Genomic DNA, 23330 nt, shown 5'->3' on the forward strand with positions numbered 1-23330 from the left:
GTCATCATTGCTTTGCACAAAAAGGGCTTCACAGGCAAGGATATTGCTGCCAGTAAGATTACCTATATCAACCATTTATCGGATCATCAAGAACTTCAAGGAGAGTGGTTCAATTGTTGTGAAGAAGGCTTCAGGGCGGCCAAGAAAGTCCAGCAAGCGCCAGGACCGTCTCCTAAAGTTGATTCAGCTGTGGGACCGGGGCACCACCAGTACAGAGCTTGCTCAGGAATGGCAGCAGGCAAGACTTTTGGAGGATGGCCTGGTGTCAAGAAGGGCAGCAAAGAAGCCACTTCTCTCCATGAAAAACATCAGGGACAGACTGATATTCTGCAAAAGGTACAGGGATTGGACTGCTGAGGACTGGGGTAAAGTAATTTTCTCTTAATTACCTTTCTGATTGTTTGGGGCATCCGGAAAAAAGCTTGTCCAGTGAAGACCGGGTGAGCGCTATCAGTTGTGTGTCATGCCAACAGTAAAGCATCCTGAGAGAGCAACTTCTCCCAACCATCCAGGAACAGTTTGGTGACGAACAATGCCTTTTCCAGCATGATGGAGCACCTTGCCATAAGGCAAAAGTGATAACTTAGTGGCTCGGGGAACAAAACATAGATATTTTGGGTCCATGGCCAGGAAACTCCCCAGACCTTAATCCCACTGAGAACTTGTGGACAAACCCACAAATTATGACAAACTCCAATCATTGATTGTGCAAGAATGGCCTGCCATCAGTCAGGATGTGGCCCAGAAGTTAATTGACAGCATGCCAGGGCGGATTGCAGAGGTCTTGAACAAGAAGGGTCAACACTGCAAAGATTGACTCTTTGCATCAACTTCATGTAATTGTCAATAAAAGCCTTTTAAACTTATGAAATGCTTGTAATTATACTTCAGTATTCCATAGTAACATCTGACAAAAATATCTAAAGACACTGAAGCAGCGAACTTTGTGGAAATTAATATTTTTGTCATTCTCAACTTGTGGCCAAGACTGTACAACTGACTGGAGTGTGGACACCAGTTCATCTTTCAATCACCTACGTGGGTATATGCTCTTAAAAACCAATGAGGAGATGGGAGAGGCCGGACTTGCAGCGCGTTGAGCGTCACAAATAGAACCTATTTCTATTTTAGAGCCTGGCCACGCATAATGATTGAATAACATTTATGCATAAATGTATTTTGCAACGCTCTGCGCACGTGACACAAGCGGTGGGGTCAGCGTGTTGCTTTCACCGATGGGTCAGACTCAACTTAGTCTGCTACTGGAGGCCTTTATGAAAAGCATAACAGCATGAGGATACTGCACTTTTCCAAGCCAGGTTTGTCAAACACGTTCTAATCTCTAAGTTGACATGATTACACTTAATGAATGCCTCTTAAAACCCTTCAATGAAAAACGCTGAATGAAGTATAAACGGAAGGACTATATAGGCCCAACGCCACTTCTTGTATGATCAGTAGGTCAGTCCAATATGCTTGGAAGGTGGAAACGTCACAAACGTCAAAAAGTTAACATTACTGGAGACGTTTTGGGGACTAATTAACGGTAAATTAGTGAATTGTTCCACCCCACAGTTAAAATTGATTACAGTTAGCAATTGCTCCTACACTTTATTGCTAGCTACAGTAGTGCTTCCGTGTCAATAACATGTCTCTAAAAATGACAGTGTCTCCAGTAGTAAAGGCCACACATGTTATCTAGGCCATGGTCACATGGTCAAAACATTCACCTCATTGACAGGACCCTCTGACCTTGTAAGTTGTGTCAGTGGTTTGACCGCTCACTGTTTCCTCTCAATCCCAGTGTCTGTGATACAATCAGGAGGTTGCTTCAGAGCTGGTGTGCGCTGTAGCAAAACGTTATGCAACTGTTTTTGTTTTCAATCATTTGTTATTACACAAATTCAGGTAGGCCCCTCGTAGTTTCTGCCCGTTTAGTTCCTATTAAATTTTTTTCTTTCTAGTTTAAGGACAATAATGGTCCCTGTTTGTGCTCTACATCGCTACCACTCATTCACCTGTACCTTCAAACACCCTTCCTCACACTTTGGCTAGATCTAGACTATCAAGAGCATGTATTTTTTTTTGAAATCCTGTGGCTCGATTGCTCCAAAATAATTTTTGTTTTTACTTTGCTTGTGTAAATAGGTGTTTTGATTCAGCACTTTATTGTATTGCAGTTATTGCACACAACCACCAAATCCATGATGAAACGTCTGTCATGAACCAGCTTACATCAAAACATACTCAAGACAAATGTATAGTCGGGTTGTGTCCCAAATGTCACCCTATTCCCTATAAAGTGCACTACTTTTGACGAGAGCCCATAGGGAATAGGGTGCCATTTTGAGATACAGATCGGGTTGAGGCCTGCAGCTCCCGCAGAGATCTAAACATCCTGCTCCCCAATCTTTTCAATTCACACAATGCATATTGTACTTTTCCCAACTATTAAACAAATAAAATAATCACAACTATTGGCCTTAAACGGTTAATGAACTCTAGCTGTTGGACATGTTCTATGTTGATTGAATTCTGGGGAAGCTGAGTAAGCTTCTGGGTCACATGGGTCCTTTCGTAATCATCAAGAGGTTAAGCCAGGCCAGTGGTGACCTATAGGGAAGAGCGTGTAATGCTTGTGTCATGTATAGTATTTCCACTTCCTCATGCCGAGTTAAATTAGGGTTAGGGTATCCTCTGCACCAAAGTATCTTGGTTAACTTTCTCTTACTAGAACATAATATTACACAATCGATTTCACATATCTTTATATAAGACACAGCCTAGTCAGTTGTCTTGTCTGAGCCAGAATAGGATCTCCTGTGGTGTGAGTCATCTTGATGTACAAGTACACCCCATGGACATGACACTAGTCTAGGTAATCAAAATACTTACTTGTATGACTTACTCATATTAGTTGATGGGCAGGCTGGCCAGGTGTTAGAGGGAGGAGCTTATTAATGTGGGCTTTTTATTTGTCTAGCTGATTTCCCCCCCCCCCCATAGTGTGAAACATCTGACAGAGGCAGCTGCAGTGGACTGACTGGGTTCACCATTCACAACGCTCCTGTCTCTCATTACTGCTTTTTAATGAGAAGAGGTGAAGGATCACACCGGGCTTGCTCCATCTGGCCCCGTGCTATGTGACAGTTGGTAATGACAGTTCTTCATATTTCTATGAGGCTCTCCTGGGGGTTCCTGGGGACAGTGGGATAGGATAGCAGTGGCCTGCTCTGGTAGTCACTCAGCATGTCTTTCAGAGGGTTGTTTAACCTCAGTCTTATTGTTGTGTGGCCACTGGTGTTTTACTGTAGTTCATAGCTGTGATGTTTGGTGTTTGCACGTTGTCGCAATCGGATGATTTAAATGAAAAGAGAATAAGAATGTCTGACACCATGGTAACCGTGGATCAAAACAACATTATCCTGTGACATTTTGCCTCAGGAAGAGTAGCATCAGGTGAATTTATGTAGCCATCATTTTTGTATTTTGTTTCTTTATATCGTGTATACCAACTGCTCTGACTCCCACTCGTTTGACTTCAATTGATCTGTGTAGACTGATAAGGCCTGTGCCTCTTTACCCCCCCCCCCCCTCGTCTGCAGCATCAACAAGGAGAGCATTGTGGACGTGGAGGCGGTGGTGAAGAAGGTGGAGCAGACGATCGAGAGCTGCTCTCAGCAGGATGTGGAGTTGCACATTGAGAGGGTAGGTCTGTCTTCTGCTCTGTCTGACCACACCACAGACAAACAAACCGACAGACATGCACACGGAGGGAGGACAGCCGTGAATCAGAGGAGCTACTGGTTCAAAGATATCAGTCTACGACTTCTCTTGACTGCTTTTTCTTTTTGGAATTGTGGTACTTTCCGTTCCGCCTAGCAGTTGAACCTGGAAAGTACTGTGAGTTTAGAGCAACTTTCTAACTGTGAATCTAGTTGAACCAATGTCTCCCTTCTAAAGAAAAATCTCACCTTCTTTTCCTGTTTCAGATTTTTGTCGTCAGCCAGGCCGAGCCTCGTCTGCCCCTGCAACTGGAGGATTGCGTGAGGCCGGAAGGAGAGGGGGATGAGGTGAGGATGAGGGCCAGGGCTCTTGGGCCTCGTGCAGGCAGCTCTTCTTAGCTGATCAAAGGTCAAACTCATTTCATCCAGAGAACATCCTCCGTCCTGATGCTTGGTGAAAAATACGTACACACCCTCAAGGCCTTCCGCTGTTGTTTTTGAATAGTATTGGTTCAATGCTGCCATTTATTTGATTGAACCTTTGTTTAACTAGGCAAGTCAGTTAAGAACAAATTCTTATTTCTAATGACGGCCTACCCCGTTCAAACCCTTACCCGGATGACGCTGGGCCAATTGTGCGCTACTCTATGGGACTCCCAATCACGTGCGGTTATGATACAGCGTGGAATCGAACCAAGGTCTGTAGTGACGCCTCTAGCACTAAGAGTCAGTACCTTAGACCGCTGCGCCACTCGGGAGCCATGTTGTCAGTCCGTATCTGTATTAAGGGTCTACTCTCCAGTGTAATTCAGAGACAGCTGAAGTGTGTCAGTGTTTATGCAGTAAGCCAACCCCAACGGCAGTTGTCTTAAGGTTTTGTCTTTGGGGAAGTCTGTCTGTCTGTCAGTTACAGGAACTACCGTTGGGGAGGAGGTTCTGGACTGGGCTCGGTCTGTGTCTCCGTCTTCATGTTCTGATTCAATGTGAGCTGGATGTGTGGAGCTTGTTCACAGCTTGTTTTAATGCCACGGAAGCTCCAGTAAAGCCTGACAACCTGTGATGTAACATTTTAGGAGCTTCGGTGCTCTTTTACTGCTTTATTGGATTGTAAATTGGTTGTATTAGTTTATAAAAAAAATTTTAAAAACTGGTTAATAAGGTTTAAAATACAACAGGATAGTAATTCATTTCCAGGGAGGGAAATAAACAAACATTAGAACACATAGATCATGTCGCACATTGTATTTCAATGTCCTCCTGTGTTTTCACACATGTCCAATAGTTTGTTCCCATATACTTCAGATGTGTTTAATACTTTTTAAATGTTTTGTAATGTGGTCAAATGATGTTGGCGTTATGCGTTTACTCAGGATGGAAGAGCGACGGTCAACCAGGACACCAGATTGGACAACCGAGTCATTGATCTCAGGGTAAGTTCTACTACACTATCACACTTCAACCAGTGTTACATTCTTTCCAAAGACATATGAGTTATTTTAGATTCAAATTTGGTTTGAAGACGCTACATTTGTATCAACAAAATATTGTGATGATGAGATGTAAAATGACCGCATCGTGGTATGTATCCCACTTTGCAGGCCCGTTAGTTAGCCTGCTGGTAGAATGGAGTATAGAACTGTGCATGGGTTCAGAGGTTTTAGGAGAGGGGTGCTAAACCAGCCTCATTGTTCTGTTCTGAGGCATACCCACACTAGTGATGTGGCAGCAGGAAAACAGCCCTACCGCTCGCCTCACCCTGGCTTTGTCACAACACCTGTTTCTACAAAATGTCTCTTTGAGCTTGAGGACTTGGGCCTGTTATCACAACCACACTTAAATGAAGGGTAAACCCATAAACAGGGTTTCACACAGACCGACCCCTATCCCTAACCCCAGTCAACAATAAAGGGCAACCATAATGAAAAGGCACCTACCAGCCAAGAACCGTTTCAGTGAAAATAAAAGGTTTATTTCACAAATAACTTCCCTTTTTTTCACAGTGTACAGGCCAGCCATTTTGTTGAAAATAAGAGGTTGATGCTCTCTAGGGAAATACGGTACTATCCGTTGTGGTGGCGTGTGACCAAAACCACAAGCCATGGGCTGTTAGGCACGATTGTTTTGAGAGCTTGCATGTCAACGAGAGTGACGCACTGAGTTATTATCGCTCCCACTCTCTTTTATACATCCCGCCCTGGTGTGAGGACATAGAAAGATAACGGACCCCTCCTCTCAACTCACAATAGAGAGAAGTGTTTATTTTGCACAGGAATTATGTAACTTATTTGTATAAGTCCTTATCTAACCAGGCTTTCATGTCAGTTTCGTTAGCTCACTAGGTGTCTGCTTAGCAGTTTTATCTAGTGTTATCCAGAAGTGGCAGTTATTCATCAGAGTTATTTTCTAACCACAGTCAACTATAGGCTACATATCAATTTACCATTTCAACCGGGGCCTGACTGGACCAGAGTCATTGTCTGCAGATTCATTCTCTGACAATGAGAGAGTCCGAAAACTCCCGTTCAGGCATTTGGGAATGTTTAGAAGATAGAAATGTGAGCCTTCAGCTTTCAGTGTTCAATCAGGACGCTCAGAGCTTTTTGTATTAAACTCTTTGTGTAGATGACTAAAACCAGAGATGAAACCAGAGAACTGTTTGAATAAATCCTCAGTAATAACACCAGTCATATTAGGAAATTAGTAATCTGATCAACTGAGAACTAAGTGAGAAGAACACTCCTATTGGCTCTTAGTAGCCTTACAGTCAAAGGGTTTGGGGATTTTGGCTGTTCCTCTGCTCGTTCCCAGACGTTATGTGTAATACCCAGCTTATTGACGTGCCTCATCACGAGTCATTTTGATGACTGGGTTATTTTCTACGCCACTAAGTTGACCTCTGTATACAACTAGAATGAATTGCCAATGTTAGGTTTTGAAAATATGACAAAGAGCTCTATCTCATGTTTATTTTCTAAAGGCTTAGATTCATGTGAATTGCACCCTGTCTCCACTCCCTCTTATGAAATGAAAGGTGTCGAGACAGTACAAGGCAAGATGTGACGCAAGCAGTGTTGTCTGTTCACTCTTTTTTTTTTTTTTTTTGGCATCGTGTAATATTTCTGTGTGTGGGTCATTATCTACTCCACATGTTTTTTTTCAGAGGAACCTTTTCTATATGCTGTACGTCAGTCTTCATATCATAGAAGCTGCAACGACTGCATCCCATTTTGAAACTTCAAAGTTTAAAACCAGTGTTCCATTGATTTGCAACCTTTTGAAAAATGGTGTGTGTGTGTGTGTGTGTGTGGGTGTGGGTGGAATGTTCTAGTTTTGTGCCAACATCAAATTGCTCAGTTTTTCTTTATTGTATTTATGTACATTACCTTTTAAACATTTGGGGTCACTTAGAAATGTCCTTGTTTTTGAAAGATATATGTTTTTGATTCTTTAAAGTAGCCACCCTTTGTTTCCACACTCTTGGCATTTTCTCAACCAGCTTCATGAGGTAGTCACCTGGAATGCATTTCAATTAACAGGTGTGCCTTTGTTAATTTTGGGAATTTCTTTCAATTTGAACCAACCATTTGGGTTTGTGTCAAGGTAGGGGGGGTATACAGAAGATAGCCCTATTTGGTAAAAGACCAAGGCCATATTATGGCAAGAACAGCTCAAATAAGCAAAGAGAAACGACTGGTCATCATTACTTTAAGACATGTCAGTCAATCTGGAAAAAAAGTGCAGTCGCAAAAACCATCAAGCACTATGATGAAACTGTCTCTCATGAGGACCGCCACAGGAAAGGAAGACCCAGAGTTACCTCTGCTGCAGAGGATAAGGTCATTAGAGTCACCAGCCTCAGAAATTGCAGCCCAAATAAATGCTTCAGAGTTCAAGTAACAGACACATCTCAACATCAACTGTTCAGAGGAGACTGCGTGAATCAGGCCTTCATGGTCGAATTGCTGCATGGAAAACACTACTAAAGGACAACAATAATAAGAAGAGACTTGCTTCGGCCAAGAGACACGAGCAATGGACACTAGACCAGTGAAAATCTTTCCTTTAGTCTGATGAGACCAAATTTGAGATTTTTGGTTCCAACCACTGAATCTTTGTGAGACGCAGAGTAGGTGAACGGATGATCTCTCCATGTGTGGTTCCAACCGTGAAGCATGGAGGAAGAGGTGTGATTGTGTGGGCGTGCTTTGCTGGTGACACAGTCTGTGATTTATTTAGAATTCAAGGCCCACTTAACCAGCATGGCTACCACAGCATTCTGCAGCGATACGCCATTCCATCTGGTTTGCGCTTAGTGGGACTATCATTTGTTTTAAAACAGGACAATGACCCAAAACACAACTCCAGGCTGTGTAAGGGCTATTTGACCAAGAAGGAGAGGAATGGAGTGCTGCATCAGATAACTTGGCCTCCACAATCACCCAACCTCAACCCAATTGAGATGGTTTGGGATGAGTTAGACCGCAGAGTGAAGGAAAAGCAGCCAAGTGCTCAGCATATGTGGGCTTTACTTGAAAAGCATTCCAGGTGAAGCTGGTTGAGAGAATGCCAAGAGTGTGCAAAGCTGTCATCAATGCAAATGGTGGCTACTTTGAAGAATCTCAAATATATTTTGATTTGCTTAACACCCTTTTGGTTACATTCCATATGTGTTATTTCATAGTTTTGATGTCTTCACTTTTATTCTACAATGTAAAAAAATAAGAAAAACCCTTGAATGAGTAGGTGTGTCCAAAAAACATTTGACTGGTACTGTATATTTATATCTCCTGCGATTGCATAGAATGCTTCCAGTCCTTTATACTGTACATGTTTTATGTTGTGTCTTGTATAGCAATCCGTCACCACACATGAAGTTCCCTCTCAGGAAATACAAATTGATTTTAATTGACTGTACTTTTGTTTTTGTTTTTTTGCGTGTGTGTGTGTGTGTGTTTCTGCTTGTTTCTCCTCTGGTAGACAACGACCAGCCAGGCCATCTTCCGCCTGCAATCCGGAGTGTGCCAACTCTTTAGAGACACCCTGACCAACAAGGGCTTTGTGGAGATCCAGACCCCCAAAATCATATCAGGTACCAGCACTGAGCTCATAAAGCAGCGCAGGCTCAACTCTTGACTATCTGGTCATTTGTGCTCTTTGATGAGCTGACTCTCAATTGCACTTCACAAGCTTGAGCACATAGACAATGTGTGACCATGTGTCACGTTTTGTAGCCATAGAAATGTGTAACACAACAGTGTTGTTTACTACAGTACTTGCTACCACAACCCCAAATGTGCTAGTTTTTTTTTTTTTTTACTGAGCTGTGGTGAAACAAGTGTTGCTTTCACTTCCTCATCTTCGGTAGGAGCCAATGGCATTCAACAAAGCCTGGCATTGACGCATTTAAAATTGCCGCCTTTTCGGTGAGAGCAGCTGCGGATCAACAGTGTGCGCTAATCTAAAAACCGCATTCACCTCTGCCAACACCCATCACACGTACCCTGTACAAAATGTTCTATGTGACCACCCTTCTGTTAAGGAAAACACATCAGACAATCTACTATATGACAGGAACGTCTAACAAGTGCGTAAATAAGCTAATGGCGCTGTTAGGAAATGGTGTCATCACATAGACGACTTGAAAAAAGGCCGTTCACTACAGACAGATGATTTTTGTGCCATGTGTTGCTTCTCTCCTGGGACAGTTGACTAAAAGGTGTCTTTCTCCTCTCTAGCTGCCAGTGAGGGCGGGGCAAACGTCTTCACTGTGTCCTACTTCAAAACCAGCGCCTACCTGGCCCAGTCTCCCCAGCTCTACAAGCAGATGTGTATCTGTGCTGACTTTGACAAGGTGTTCTGTGTGGGACCAGGTAAGGCAGCACCTTGTGAAGAACCAATGGGCTAGTGGGAATGCTACTAGCCAGGCACGTGTACGCTACTCACCACCGGAGACCGGGGTTCAATCCCTGTGTCCACCCTTACTTATGTGTTCCCTCTGGTCTGTCTCCCCCTTTGTTTCCAACTGTCTGGATAAAGTTAAAATAATAATAATATGAATCTATATATAATGCCACATCTAAGCCGTTCACCTATCTCCCCTGTATCCAATAATGGGAATTAATTTGGACTATTGGGTTGAATACATCAGTCACTCTAGTTATGTAGTCAACAAACAAACAGTGGCTTACACAATATTAAACCTGGGCAGATAACTGCAAACACAACGCATTTCTACACATAGACGGTGTTGTGATAGGGCTCACGTTGAGCAATAGGAAACATAATGTATCTGACTGACTTGTGCTTGGTCGCACAATGTCTCTTTGTGAGGTAGGTCAACACGGCTAGCACCTGGCCGGATCCACATGTAACCAGAGGAGTATCGACCCCCCCCCCCCCCCCCCCCCTGCAGTCTCACATATCTATTCTGTGTCCCAAATGGTGCCCTACTCCCTGGTCAAATGTAGTGCACTATAAAGGGAATAGGGTGCCTCTAGTTTATCTCTGGGGTGATGGATCTAATCTTCACACTGAAATACGACGTCGCTGATACTAACTGAAGATGTTCTCCGTTCCAGTGTTCAGAGCAGAAGACTCCAACACCCATCGTCATCTGACAGAGTTTGTGGGCCTGGATATTGAGTTGGCGTTCAACTACCACTACCACGAAGTGATCGAGTCCATCACCGACACCATGGTTCAGATCTTTAAAGGACTCCGAGACAAGTAAGCTGGGATTCACTTTGAACCGATATTTGCAAATAAAGTGAGTTATTCTGGTTTAAACTTTCGAGGGCCTATTTCAGGGCTGTAAACTGAGCAAGTGGATGAGCCCCATATTAAGTAAATACGTGCCTCCACCGCCATCTCCTGGTATGAAAGGGCATTGCATCTGTGATGAGGGAGCAGATGGTATTTGGGTAATCTCTCGTGGACATACTACTTAAACATAAATGGTGCCGTAGATCTGTCATGATACAACGGGATGCGTGAGATAACGAGCAGCTTTCATTCCGGCGCTTTGGGCAAATCTCGGTTTCGTAGGTGTTAGCATCTTTTGAATTTCGGAAGGGGAGGGGACATTTGGCTCAGACTAATTTACAAAGAGAGAGGGTGGAGTGCTTCATTCCAGTTCCGATCCACATTCGATCTCGTCTCTTAACACGTATGGACCCAGAACTTAATCCAGTATCCAACCAATTATGCAAGACTTTAGTTCTTGGTTAACCAAGATTAGTATTTGAGTGACACAGTTGTGTGTGCCTGTGTGTTTTAAGGGAAGGTTTTACTTTTTAACAATCGAGGCACTTATCAACTTCTACTGTCCTCCAAGAGTTGCTGAATGACCTTTTTTGCATGTGGTGTGTGTGTGTTGGCCAGGTTCCAGACAGAGATCCAGACAGTGGGGAAGCAGTACCCCAGCGAGCCATTCAAGTTCCTGGAGCCCACTCTGAGGCTGGAGTACTCGGAAGGCGTGGCCATGCTCCGGGAAGCCGGGGTGGAGATGGGAGACGAGGAGGACCTCAGGTCAGTAGCAGGTCGACATAAGACATTGAAATGGGTCGGCAAGTAGCACAGCGGCTAAGAGCATCGGGCCAGTAACCGAATGGTTGCTGGTTCGAATCCCAGAGCCGACCAGGTGAAAAATCGGACAATGTGCCTGCCCTTAAACAAGGCACTGAACTGGAATTGCTCCTGTAAGTCGCTCTGGATAAGAGCGTCTGCTTCATGACAAAAATGTAAAGAGCAAATAAAGACTGTTTTTCTACTGAAAATAACCATTTTTTCAAAACGTTTTTCATAGCACTCCCAATGAGAAGTTGCTTGGTCGTCTGGTGAAAGAAAAAGTATGTTACATTCAGTTTCTTTGGGATGTCAACAGATTTTATGTTATTCTAGATGGTACGTGCTGAGCATTTTAGGCTTCCAAAGCAGACTAACGCACCTCTTTATCGCCTTTCTGTTAGTATGACACTGACTTCTACGTGCTGGACAAGTACCCCCTGGCAGTGAGGCCCTTCTACACCATGCCTGACCCCAACGACAAAGTATGCAAGTCACTAAACACAGACATACACATACCACACTTCAACAGGTCGATCATGACACCATTGTGGCAGGACATTGGCAGTGTTATACCAGAGGTGTAACTGACTTGACTGATGTTTCCTCCCAGAAATACTCCAACTCCTACGACATGTTCATGAGAGGAGAGGAGATCCTCTCTGGAGCCCAGAGGATCCACGATGCCCAGCTGCTCACTGAGAGGGCCATGCACCACAACATTGGTAATGAAACAACTCTGCCTTGTTATTCAGTGCAGCCATATTGGTCAATCAGTAACTCAAGCTTCTTTTCTTCTCTTAAGCGATTGCTAGAGAATCTGCATATTATTACTATGTTACGAATACACTGGTGCTAATATGTAAAGTGGTGATGCTAGTATCAAATATTACAATGATTTGTGTTGCTGCAGACCTGGAGAAGATCAAGTCCTATATTGACTCCTTCCGATACGGAGCTCCCCCACATGGAGGTGGTGGCATTGGTAAGAAATAAAATACTGACTCTAAACCTTGGCCCATACCCTCTCCATAAGAAATCCATTGTACATCTATTCTAAATATACTCATTGAAAATATACTCTGCATGAAAGATGTTGTCAAGGTACTCCAAATATACCCATTGTAAGTATACTCCGCATGAAAGATATGGTCATGGTACTCTAAATCTATTCATTGTAAGTGCACTGTAATGCTGATATGTGAGTTGTTTCCCTCAGGACTCGAGAGAGTCTGCATGCTCTACCTGGGTCTTCATAATGTCCGCCAGACCTCCATGTTCCCCCGTGATCCCAAACGCCTGACCCCCTGAGCGGCCATCGATCGCCATTGGACACAGATGCAGGACATGGGGAAACTACATTTTAATCTCCAAACACACCAGACAGAGGAGACATGAGTGGCGCAACACTGAAGTGCCACTGTGATTAACAAGAGAATAATAGATAACCAAGCCAGGCTACTACGGTTACCAGTATTCAGAAATAGAACCATAATATAAGGGATAAATAATTTGAAGACATTATAGAAGTGGAATATGATTTAGAGATGTAATAACTTCGGCTTAGCTCGAGTGCCTGTCTGTTTCTGCCGTCTTGCCATGTTTGGCTTGACAATGATAATTGAGTAGGCAAACGTACAGTTTCCAAGCTTCCCTAGGCTCACCAATGGGGATAATAAACCTGTGTTTTATGTCTAACACTTTATCAACTTTGATACCAGTCTTTGTCAGAGTACAGAGGTATGAATAATAAATAGTCTTGGTCTGGTGACATCATTTTTAATTATTGCAGCTGTTTTTAAAGTAATTTGAGGAAAAAATTAATAAAAGTACTTCCAAAAGTTGTTTCGCTTTCCATCTTTGCTCTCTTATTTCAAAAAGACAATCCTTAGTTTCGGGGTGCATACAATCTGTATTGGGTTACTGAAGCCCCTCGGATATATATCTCGATCGCTCAAGGAGGAGCCACTAACCAAGTCATTGAAAACAATGGGGGGGGGGAAACAACCCCATCATATTCTACACGTTCTTTGCTATGTGCTAAGGAGCTTGCCTTGTTCATCACTATAAGCCCTGTCACTTGAGAAACATTCACGTAGAAGTCTTTTGATTCCCTTTCAGGAGGAATGCTGTCATGTTTGTTATATTTTGAAATTGGTGGACATGGAGTGCTTTTTGTAAGGAAAAGAACCATAGTGAACTGGCACCTGAAAGGAATACTGTATGAAATCAACTCATAATTGGAAAAGTTCACACACTAACAATCTGTATAAGAGAACATGCCTTTTTCATGACTTCCCATCTCTATGCCATCCAGATTCAGTTGGGTTGAAAAAGTCCCCATGCAATAATTGCTTTCTCACAGAAAAACTGCATGACAAACAGAACCTTCTGAGATATTGTCTTTAATTATTGGTTCTGATAATCAGAAATGTATATCAAGAAAAGTAAACTTTACAGTTATCACATATATAATTGAGGAAAATGGAAGCGATGTTATAATAAACTGGGTGGTTCGAGTGCTGATTGGCTGACACGTATGCTATGGGTGTGACAAAACACATTTTTACTGCTCTAATTACATCGGTAACAAGTTTATAATAGAAATAAGGCACCTTGGTGGTTTATGATATATGGCCAACATACCACGGCTAAGGGCTCTGTCCAGGCACTCTGCATTGCGTCACGCTAAGAACAGCCCTTAGCTGTGGTATATTGGCCATATACCACACCCCCTCTGGCCTTGTTGCTGAACTGTAACACCACCAATGGATGCATTCAGAGACAGTTTGAGCCATTTTGACAATGAATTAATTACGTTTGACATTTTTACGGTTTAAGGAAAAAGGCAACACGAGGACAACTGTATTTTAAACAAATATGTAGGTCAAATCAAATGCGATTCAGACAATCATGTATGCATATTGCATTCATAACTTACCAAATCATCACATAACCAACATCCATTCTGGGAATAAGTAAATATACAACGATCTTAATTGAAAGTTTGCAGCACTCTCATAGGGTTATGTTAATGGTATTACAAGAAGAAAAAAAAACTAATTTACAGTCCTGTATGAGCAGCAACAGTTTGAGGTGACAAAATACAATATAAGTAGGATCCATCCACACTAGGTCGTATGTCATCCTCCTGCCTTTAATCTGTGGAAGCCCCAACTAGTTGCAGGAGGAAAATGAAGATCTGGACAATGTCAACATAAAGTGAAAGTGCTCCAAAAACATACTCCTCTGGGCTGATGGAAAGCTTGCGGTTTCCGATGAGAAGCTGGGTGTTGTATGCTAAAAACTACAAAATAAAAATGGTTAATTTCATTCATACAGGTTGGTTCAAGAGAAATGAATAAAGTCCCCATTCTATTCCCTTTGATATACTGAGGCTTTTCAAGAAAAACCAAAAAAAAAAACTCACCAGGGTGTAAATGACAGCTCCAATTGCAGCATAGAGCATATGAAGCCATGGGACCTGTGAGTGGAAGAAAACACAGGACATTTTGTATGTATAGGCCTTCATTTCTCAGATTTGTGCAAATAGAGACAAAGTGCATTAAAATGTGAAAAAAATGCATTAAAGCAGTTCAACTTTTGACCAAACTGAGGCACTTACATATTTAAAGGATAGCACGATGGCTGTAATGATCCCAGTAACCAAGACTACGATGGCAAGAATACTGAAAAGTCCCCCACAAGATGTAAAATCCACCTGTCATAAGCATAGACATACAATTGAAGTCGGAAGTTTACATACACCTTAGCCAAATACATTTAAACTCAGTTTCACAATTCCTGACCCATTCAACCCACCACTTCATTTTAAGAATGTGAAATGTCAGAATAATAGTAGAGTGATTTATTTCAGCTTTTATTTCTTTCATCACATTCCCAGTGGGTCAGAAATTGACATGCACTCAATTAGTATTTGGTAGCATTGCCTTTAAATTGTTTAACTTGGGTCAAACGTTTCGGGTAGCCTTCCACAAGCTTCTCACAATAAGTTGGGTGCATTTTGGTCCATTCCTCCTGACAGAGCTGGTGTAACTGAATCAGGTTTGTAGGCCTCCTTGCTCACACACACACACCTTTTCATTTCTGCCCACATGTTTTCTATAGGATTGAGGTCAGGGTTTTGTGATGGCCACTCCAATACCTTGACTTTGTTGTACTTAAGCCATTTTGCCACAACTTTGGAAGTATGCTTGGGTCATTGTCCATTTGGAAGACCCATTTGCAAGCAAGCTTTAACTTCCTGATGTCTTGAGATGTTGCTTCAATATATCCACATGATTTTCCTCATGATGCCATCTATTTTGTGAAGTGCACCAGTCCCTCTTGCAGCAAAGCACCCCCTCGACATGATGCTGCTACCCCCGTGCTTCACGGTTGAGGTTGGTGTTCTTTGGCTTGCAAGCCTCCCCCTTTTTCCTCCAAACATAACAATGGTCATTATGGAAAACAGTTCTATTTTTGTTTCATCAGACCAGAAGACATTTCTCCAAAATGTACGATATTTGATCCCCATGTGCAGTTGCAAACCGTAGTCTGGATTTTTAATGGCGGTTTTGGAGCAGTGGCTTCTTCCTTGCTGAGCAGCCTTTCAAATGATGTCTATATAGGACTCATTTTACTGTGGATATAGATACTTTTGCACCTGTTTCCTCCAGCATTTTCACAAGGTCTCTTGCTGTTGTTCTGGGATTGATTTGCACTTTTTGCACCAAAGTACATTCATCTCTAGGAGACAGAACGCGTCTCCTTCCTGAGCGGTATGATGGCTGCATTGTCCCATGGTGTTTATACTTGCATACTATTGTATATACAGATAAACGTGGTACCTTCAGGCATTTGCAAATTGCTCCCAAGGATGAACCAGACTTGTGGAGGTCTACAATTTTTTTTCTGAGGTCTTGGCTGATTTCTTTTGATTTTCCCATGATGTCAAGCAAAGAGGCACTGAGTTGGAAGGTAGGCCTTGAAATACATTCACAGGTACAACTCCAATTGACTCAAATGATGTCAATTAGCCCATCAGAAGCTTCTAAAGCCATGACATCATTTTCTGTAATCCAAACTGCTTAAAGGCACAGTCAACTTCGTGTTTGTAAAATTCTGACCCACTGGAATTGTGATACAGTGAATTATAAGTTAATTAATCTGTCTGTAAACAATCGTTGGAAAAATTACTTGTGTCATGCACAAAGAAGATGTCCTAACCGACTTGCCAAAACTAGTTTGTTAACAAGAAATGTGTGGAGTGGTTGAAAAACAATTTTTAATGACTCCAACTTAAGTGTAAACTTCTGACTTCATCTGTACATGTACTTCACGACATTGGTCAAACGACAATCATTAAGGTACACAAATGACTCAATAGTTGGAATGTTTCATAGGATGTCACATGAATGGGCATTTTAAAAAATTGTATTTAATCTTTATTTAACTAGGCAAGTCAGTTAAGAAGAAATTCTTATTTACAATGATGGCCTACCAGGGAACAGTGGGTTAACTGACAGATTTTTACCTTGTCAGCTTGGGGATTGTCAGCTTGGGGATTTTTACCTTGTCAGCTTGGGGCCAGTAACCTTTCGCTCTAACCTCTAACCACTAGGCTACCTGCCGCCCCAATAACTTCATATGAAAGGTCTACAAAAATGAACAACCATGGAATGTGCACAATAAACCCAGGGAATCAATGTATGCTATTTATTTAGACAATCGATTACATAAGGAGGAATTGCACAAGATCTTACCCAAAATGTCATGAATATTTAAAAGACAGTCGCCCATTGTAATCCTAGACAAAAGAGTCATTTGATACTGACAACAAAGACACTCTCACAAGCTACAGGCTGTAGGTTCTAAAGAGGCAGTTTTTTTATCCACGTACCTTAGTTTGAAAGCAGAAGATGGTGACAATTATGCACACTATTGCTGTTATTCCAATGGTCAGTAACACTGCTTTTGTGTCATAGTAACTGCAAGAAATGCAAAGTAGATTGAGTCACAAAACAAACAATACAACTTCACCTTACATTAGTATTTGTAGTAGTATTATGTAAAAGAAAATAAAAAAATATATGAAAATTCTATAGCAAACCTTGATATTGTTCCTGTCATGTAGGACATGGCCAGTGTCTAGAATATGACATATAAAACAATACAATCATAACATATCTAGATTGTAAATGTAAAGTCAGCAACAAAAGAAACGTCCTTTCACTGTCATCTGCATTTATTTTCAGCAAACTGAACATGCGCAAATATCTGTATGAACAAAAGATTCAACAGCTGAGACAAACGGAACAAGTTCCACAGACATGTGACTAACAGAAATGGAGTAATGTATCCCTGAACAAAGGGGGGTCAAAATCAAAAGTAACAGTCAGTATCTGGTGTGGCCACCAGCTGCATTAAGTATTGCAGTGCATATCCTCCTCATGGACTGCACCAGATTTGCCAGTTCTTGCTGTGAGATGTTACCCCACTCTTCCACCAAGGCACCTGCAAGTTCCCGGAAAATTCTGGAGGGGATTGGCCCTAGCTCTCACCCTCCGATCCAACAGGTCCCAGAAGTGCTCAATGGGATTGAGATCTGGGCTCTTCGCTGGCCATGGCAGAACGCTGACATTCCTGTCTTGCAGGAAATCAGCCATACTGCTCGTTCTGTGCGTGGTGGCATTGTCATGCTGGAGGGCCATGTCAGGATGAGCCTGCAGGAAGGGTACCACATGAGGGAGGAGGATGTCTTCCTTGTAACACACAGCGTTGAGATTGCCTGCAATGACAACAAGCTCCGTCCGATGATGCTGTGACACACCGCCCCAGACCATGACGGACCCTCCACCTCCAAATCGATCCCGCTCCAGAGAACAGTTCTCGGTGTAACGCTCATTCCTTCGATGATAAACACGAATCCAACCATCAACCCTGGTGAGACAAAACCATGACTCGTCAGTGAAGTGCACTTTTTGCCAGTCCTGTCTGGTCCAGCAACGGTGGGTTTGTGCCCATAGGCGACGTTGTTGCCGGTGATGTCTGGTGAGGACCTGCCTTACAACAGGCCTACAAGCCCTCAGTCCAGCCTCTCTCAGACTTTTGAGGACAGTCTGAGCACAGATGGAGCGATTGTGCGTTCCCGGTGTAACTCGCGCAGTTTTTGTTGCCATGCTGTACCTGTCCTGCAGGTGTGATGTTCGGATGTTCCGATCCTGTGTGGTCTGCTGTGGTCTGCCACTGCGAGGACGATCAGCTGTCCGTCCTGTCTCCCTGTAGCGAAGTCTTAGGCGTCTCACAGTACGGACATTGCAATTTATTGCCCTGGCCACATCTGCAGTCCTCATGCCCAAGGCATGTTCACGCAGATGAGCATTGACCCTGGGCATCTTTCTTTTGGTGTTTTTCAGAGTCAGTAGAAAGGTCTCTTTAGTATCCTAGGTTTTCATAACTGTGACCTTAATTGCCTACCGTCTCGTAAGCTGTTAGTGTCTTAACGACCGTTCCACAGGTGCAAGTTCATTAGTTGTTTATGGTTCGTTGAACAAGCATGGGAAACAGTGTTTAAACCCTTTACAATGAAGATCTGTGAAGTTATTTGGATTTCTAAGAATTATCTGTGAAAGACGGGGGTCCTGAAAAAAGGGAATTTCTTTTTTTTTTGCTGAGTTTAGTTCCATTATGTGTTAAGGCATGATATAGAGATTCTTTTTTGCAAGCGTTACTTACAAAAATGGCCAGCAGCACAAAGTTCCAAGGAAAGCGTCTCCTAAACAAAGATGATTAAGATCAAAAGATAAATGTAATTATCTGTCGTTTAACGGTGTACTGTTGTTTGCAGAGTATAAAGAGGGCATGGATAATCTTACCTTGGCCCTTCGCAGCAGACAAGAATGCAATAAGTGACTAAATAAACAGCGCTGGAAGACAAAGATGCCATTAGTATGATAGGTCAAAAATATATTGCTCGTGTTTTATTATAATATCTCATTCAGAAATAATGAATGAGTAATACATGTAGTAAGGAACCTTAATGGAATATGAAGTACTTACAATGATGTCCAATACACGGCTGGGTTCCTAATGACAAACGCACGTACTTCCTCACTGTAATATAGATAAAATGCTAAAAACGTTAGCATTGCAGAAACAGAAAACTAAAACAGAAAAGAGCTCACATTGATATTGCATGGTATGACAGAGATAATACAATGTCACACCGTTGACACTTACACAAATGTAAACACAGCCACAATTGATACCGTGACGATGAGCTGAGCAGCCAATATTAAGTACACCTGTCCCAACACAAAAAAGGGTGAATTCTGTCATGATCACAGCCAGTAGAAGTGGACTGAGTGATTAGGAAGTCGATGTGTAAAAGGTATAAGATCCCATACTTTTCGGATGAACGCATGTCGAATAGAAATGCTTTCCCATGCTGTAGAATAAGGATATTCATCGTCTTCCACTGCATTAAAGAAAGACACGAAGTCAATAATGACCAAGTAAAACTATTTTGACAAACTTCGGATTTTAACAGTATATCTTTTTTAATATGTAATATATTATACTGTACAGTAAAATAGCTTCAGAACCTGGGTTGGAGGTGGGCATTCCTAGAGGAATGGAATAAGGCATCCCAGAAGGAGGGTAGCCCAGAGGGTACCTTGCTTGTCCTGGGTATTGAGCAGAGGACTGAGCAGGGTATGGTCCATACGCTGGTGGGGGCTGTGGGTAGTTCCCATGCCGGGGCCTGGGGCCATGTAGTGCATCTTCATAGGCTGGAGGGAAATCCGACTTTGACATTATGACATGCGATATGGGCACCTTATAAGACAGAGGGGGTAAGAAGGAAACATTATGCCGCGTTCAAAACAACTGCGAACTATCTCCGAATTCAGTGCGTTCAAAATAACTGCGAACCATCTCCGAATTCAGCGCGTTCAAGACAACTGGGGGTGGGGAAGAGCTCAGACTGGGAAAAATCGGTTTGAACGGTGATCCAACTCAGAAAGATTTTACCTTGTCCCCCCCCCCCCCCCCCCCCAGAGTTCCCAGTCTTGAAAGCACCAATAGACCATGCCAACGACATCACATATATTTGTCCCACAACGCTATTTATCCATTTTCAGAAATGTTGGTAAATTAGCTTTCGTTGTTTAAATAAATTATGAAAGAGATGTGTGTTTTCTCACTATCTAATCATGACATGATGTTCAATGACATATAGCTTATGTGCTGTATTTGTTAAGAATCTATCACCTGATGGGTTCATTTCTCAGAGACCAATCAATAATCATGTTTTTTTTGCTAAATGCTATATGTCCGTCTCACTCAGAGAAATAGGTAGTAGCCTCCTGCTAGATTTTGCACAGTCCAGTGTAACAAATAACAAAAACAATGTAAAAAGAACTGTACAGATGAAACATTTGTGACATCAATATATAAAAAAAAAAAAACATGTTTTCAATATTGTATACAGTAATATCTGTATGCAAAACATTTACATTTGAGTCATTTAGCAGATGCTCTCCCAGAGCGACTTACAGTAACTGCATTCATCTTAAGATAGCTAGGTAAGACAACCACACATCACAGTCAAATGTACAGGATATGAACATTTCATTCCAGCTAAACTATGGATAGGCCTCTATTGTGCAAAGAAACACAGGCTCATACACATCTAAAATCTATGAATGAAAAATCTGAGAACAGTAATATTTTACATACACATGAAGGTACCCATAAGCAATCATTTCTGAAGAAAAAAACGCAAATGTAAAAAAAAAATGTGGGGTGGGTATTGCGTTTTGGAAATACACTATGACTAGCAGGGTATTTAAGGTTTAACATAAACAGTCTCAGTAACTTCAGATAGGGACTCCTGCATAATTCAGATGACATGTTTGATGTTAATGATAACATCACATTTACCACAAATACCCCGCAGACCACACTGTCTGGCATGACAAGCCTTCTAGCATGAACTGTATAGAGGCGTATAACACCATAATAATCGTACAAAATGTGAGTACAAAATAGCCATCCAGATTGTTATAACAAAGTCTGAATTAAATTTCATAACGTAGTTTCGACTAAAACTTAGCAAAAACATAAAGACGCATGTATACTCACCAAGTGGATTATGATGAGATATCGATCTGCGATGTTAAACACCTAACGGTTAAATGGTTTGATCATTTAGTTTGGTCAAGTCTGGGGCACTGTTCCTGTGTCGCCTACATTTCACGGAGTTGTAATGAGATCCTTACCCAACATGCCCCCCCCCCCCGGCTGATGCATACATTTGTAAGAAAAAAATGTGGTTATTTTTGTTTTGTTCCAAATTAACAATTGTTTAAATTTGAAGGCCTGTCATTAAAACCATTATTTATTCACCTTTATTAAGACAATATTTTGAGACCATTTGCTGGAGAAATGATTTTAATACCTATCCGAATAACGCAGGATTACTAGATACATTCCAATAGGCACGACCAAATAGCAACATTTCCGCTGAAGTTACACTGTAACAATGTGTCAACAATGTTTCATAGTTCGATATTAGTTCACATGTCATACTTAGTAGGCGTCACTAGGCATCGCTGTTTGGAAACAAAGTACGACACAGGCCCAATTCCTACTCTCGTGTTTACATATTTTAAAGGAAAACAACGTACACATTATGGCCAAAGTTCCACTGTGTTCTATTAACTGGTAGTCTTGTAAACATCACAATATGTATTGCATCCACATCGTTTCAGATACTTACTGCAGAAGTGGAAATAACAATTAGGCGATAGTGACCGAAAAGTGACTGGGCCCATAATCACCCAACACCATTAGTCTCGAAAACCAGACCCGAAGCATTTGAAAATTGTGGGAACGCGGATGTCTAGACTAGAGACCTTTGAATTTAGTTGTCACTTTCTTTACTTGTTTGTAGGCTCTTGACTTGTCGGTGTAAACTGTATGTGTTATCAATATTCAATTAATATTACTGACTAGAAACTGCATTCAGACTTGGCTATATGGTTCGCAATGATATGGACCCGATATTTCAAAATGTATAGGTTAGGGGTATGTTTAAGAGTTTGGTTAAGATCTGGGTCCGTTTTAGTTTTCGCTACTTGGTTTAAGCACCAGCTGTGTCCTAATGGTGCTTTCAAGGCAACTGGGAAAAACGGGGTCAAACGTAGGCTAGGCAAACGCTACACGTGTGTCGTGAACAACATTAGGGTGAGAAACAATGGTGGAATCTGCGGTTCGCCTTCAAAATAAAAGTCCCAAATTAAAACCACCTCAAACGGATACAAATAGTGAAAACATCCCACAATTTGACTAGATAGTGCTGAACACGTTTTGAATGGTGTTACATACATTCAACAAAATATATTTATTAGTTCATTTGACCCCAAAAAATGTTTCAAACTGTATTTAAATATTGTATCCCTATTCTTTTTTTCTTACATTTTTCTTAAAATGTTTGTTTGACATTCACCTGCATTGTTAGAAGCTAGTGACATAAGCATTTCGCTGCACCGCTATAATACCTGCTAAACTGTGTACATGACCAATAAACTTTTATTTGATTTTGATTTGTGGATATATTTTAATTCAGAATTGCATTGGGGGCATACGTATATGCACTGTACAGCCTATCCCATGGATTATGCACAGTGCTTGACTTGGACTGAAATACACTGAGTTTACAAAACACCTGCTCTTTCCATGACATAGATAGACTGACCAGGTGAATTCAGATAACAGCTGTGATCCTTTGTTGATGTCACTTGTCAAATCCACTTCAATCAGTGTAGATGAAGGAGCGGAGACAGGTTAAAGAAGGATTTTTAAGCCTTGAGACAATTGAGCCATGGATTGTGTGCCATTCAGAGAGTGAATGGGCAATACAAAAGATTTAAGTGCCCTTGAACTGGGTATGGTAACAGGTAGCAGTAGGACATTTGAAGTGCTGGTACTCAGCTCACCATCAAGCATTGATTGTGCAACTGTGAAATTAGGTATCAG

The 23330-nt window shown here is 41.9% G+C and overlaps 2 protein-coding genes across 3 annotated transcripts in view; one reads left to right on the top strand and one right to left on the bottom strand.

The window, feature by feature from the left end:
• Positions 1–13132, top strand: part of dars1 (aspartyl-tRNA synthetase 1) — a 29972-nt gene extending 16840 nt beyond the window's left edge. The window contains exons 7-18 of the mRNA XM_021596990.3: positions 3606–3708; positions 3993–4073; positions 5096–5155; positions 8703–8814; positions 9461–9595; positions 10304–10451; positions 11106–11252; positions 11530–11572; positions 11693–11773; positions 11902–12013; positions 12202–12273; positions 12508–13132. Of these exons, the coding sequence (XP_021452665.2) occupies positions 3606–3708; positions 3993–4073; positions 5096–5155; positions 8703–8814; positions 9461–9595; positions 10304–10451; positions 11106–11252; positions 11530–11572; positions 11693–11773; positions 11902–12013; positions 12202–12273; positions 12508–12599 (1186 nt within the window). The 3' untranslated portion in view covers positions 12600–13132. The remainder of the gene's footprint in view (positions 1–3605; positions 3709–3992; positions 4074–5095; positions 5156–8702; positions 8815–9460; positions 9596–10303; positions 10452–11105; positions 11253–11529; positions 11573–11692; positions 11774–11901; positions 12014–12201; positions 12274–12507) is intronic.
• A 545-nt stretch (positions 13133–13677) lies between these two features.
• On the bottom strand, positions 13678–22493 carry LOC110520026 (protein lifeguard 3). Of its 2 annotated transcripts, none has more exons than XM_021596992.3 (12): positions 22072–22493; positions 19895–20126; positions 19697–19767; positions 19530–19594; positions 19350–19403; positions 19166–19216; positions 19026–19065; positions 17401–17438; positions 17191–17278; positions 14914–15009; positions 14719–14772; positions 13678–14595 (listed from the first exon to the last, which is right to left on the bottom strand). In XM_021596992.3, the coding sequence occupies exons 2-12, from the start codon at positions 20103–20105 to the stop codon at positions 14446–14448; spliced, it is 918 nt and encodes a 305-aa protein (XP_021452667.2). In that variant the 5' UTR covers positions 20106–20126; positions 22072–22493; the 3' UTR covers positions 13678–14445. The 2 variants fall into 2 exon arrangements, with proteins under 2 accessions (XP_021452667.2, XP_021452666.2); XM_021596991.3 differs by having other exon boundaries at positions 21435–22493.
• Between the last annotated feature and the right edge of the window lie 837 nt (positions 22494–23330).

Source organism: Oncorhynchus mykiss, chromosome 3, assembly GCF_057628025.1.
Source record: "Oncorhynchus mykiss isolate SJ-2025 chromosome 3, ASM5762802v1, whole genome shotgun sequence".
In the NCBI taxonomy this organism is placed as follows: Eukaryota; Metazoa; Chordata; class Actinopteri; order Salmoniformes; family Salmonidae; genus Oncorhynchus; species Oncorhynchus mykiss.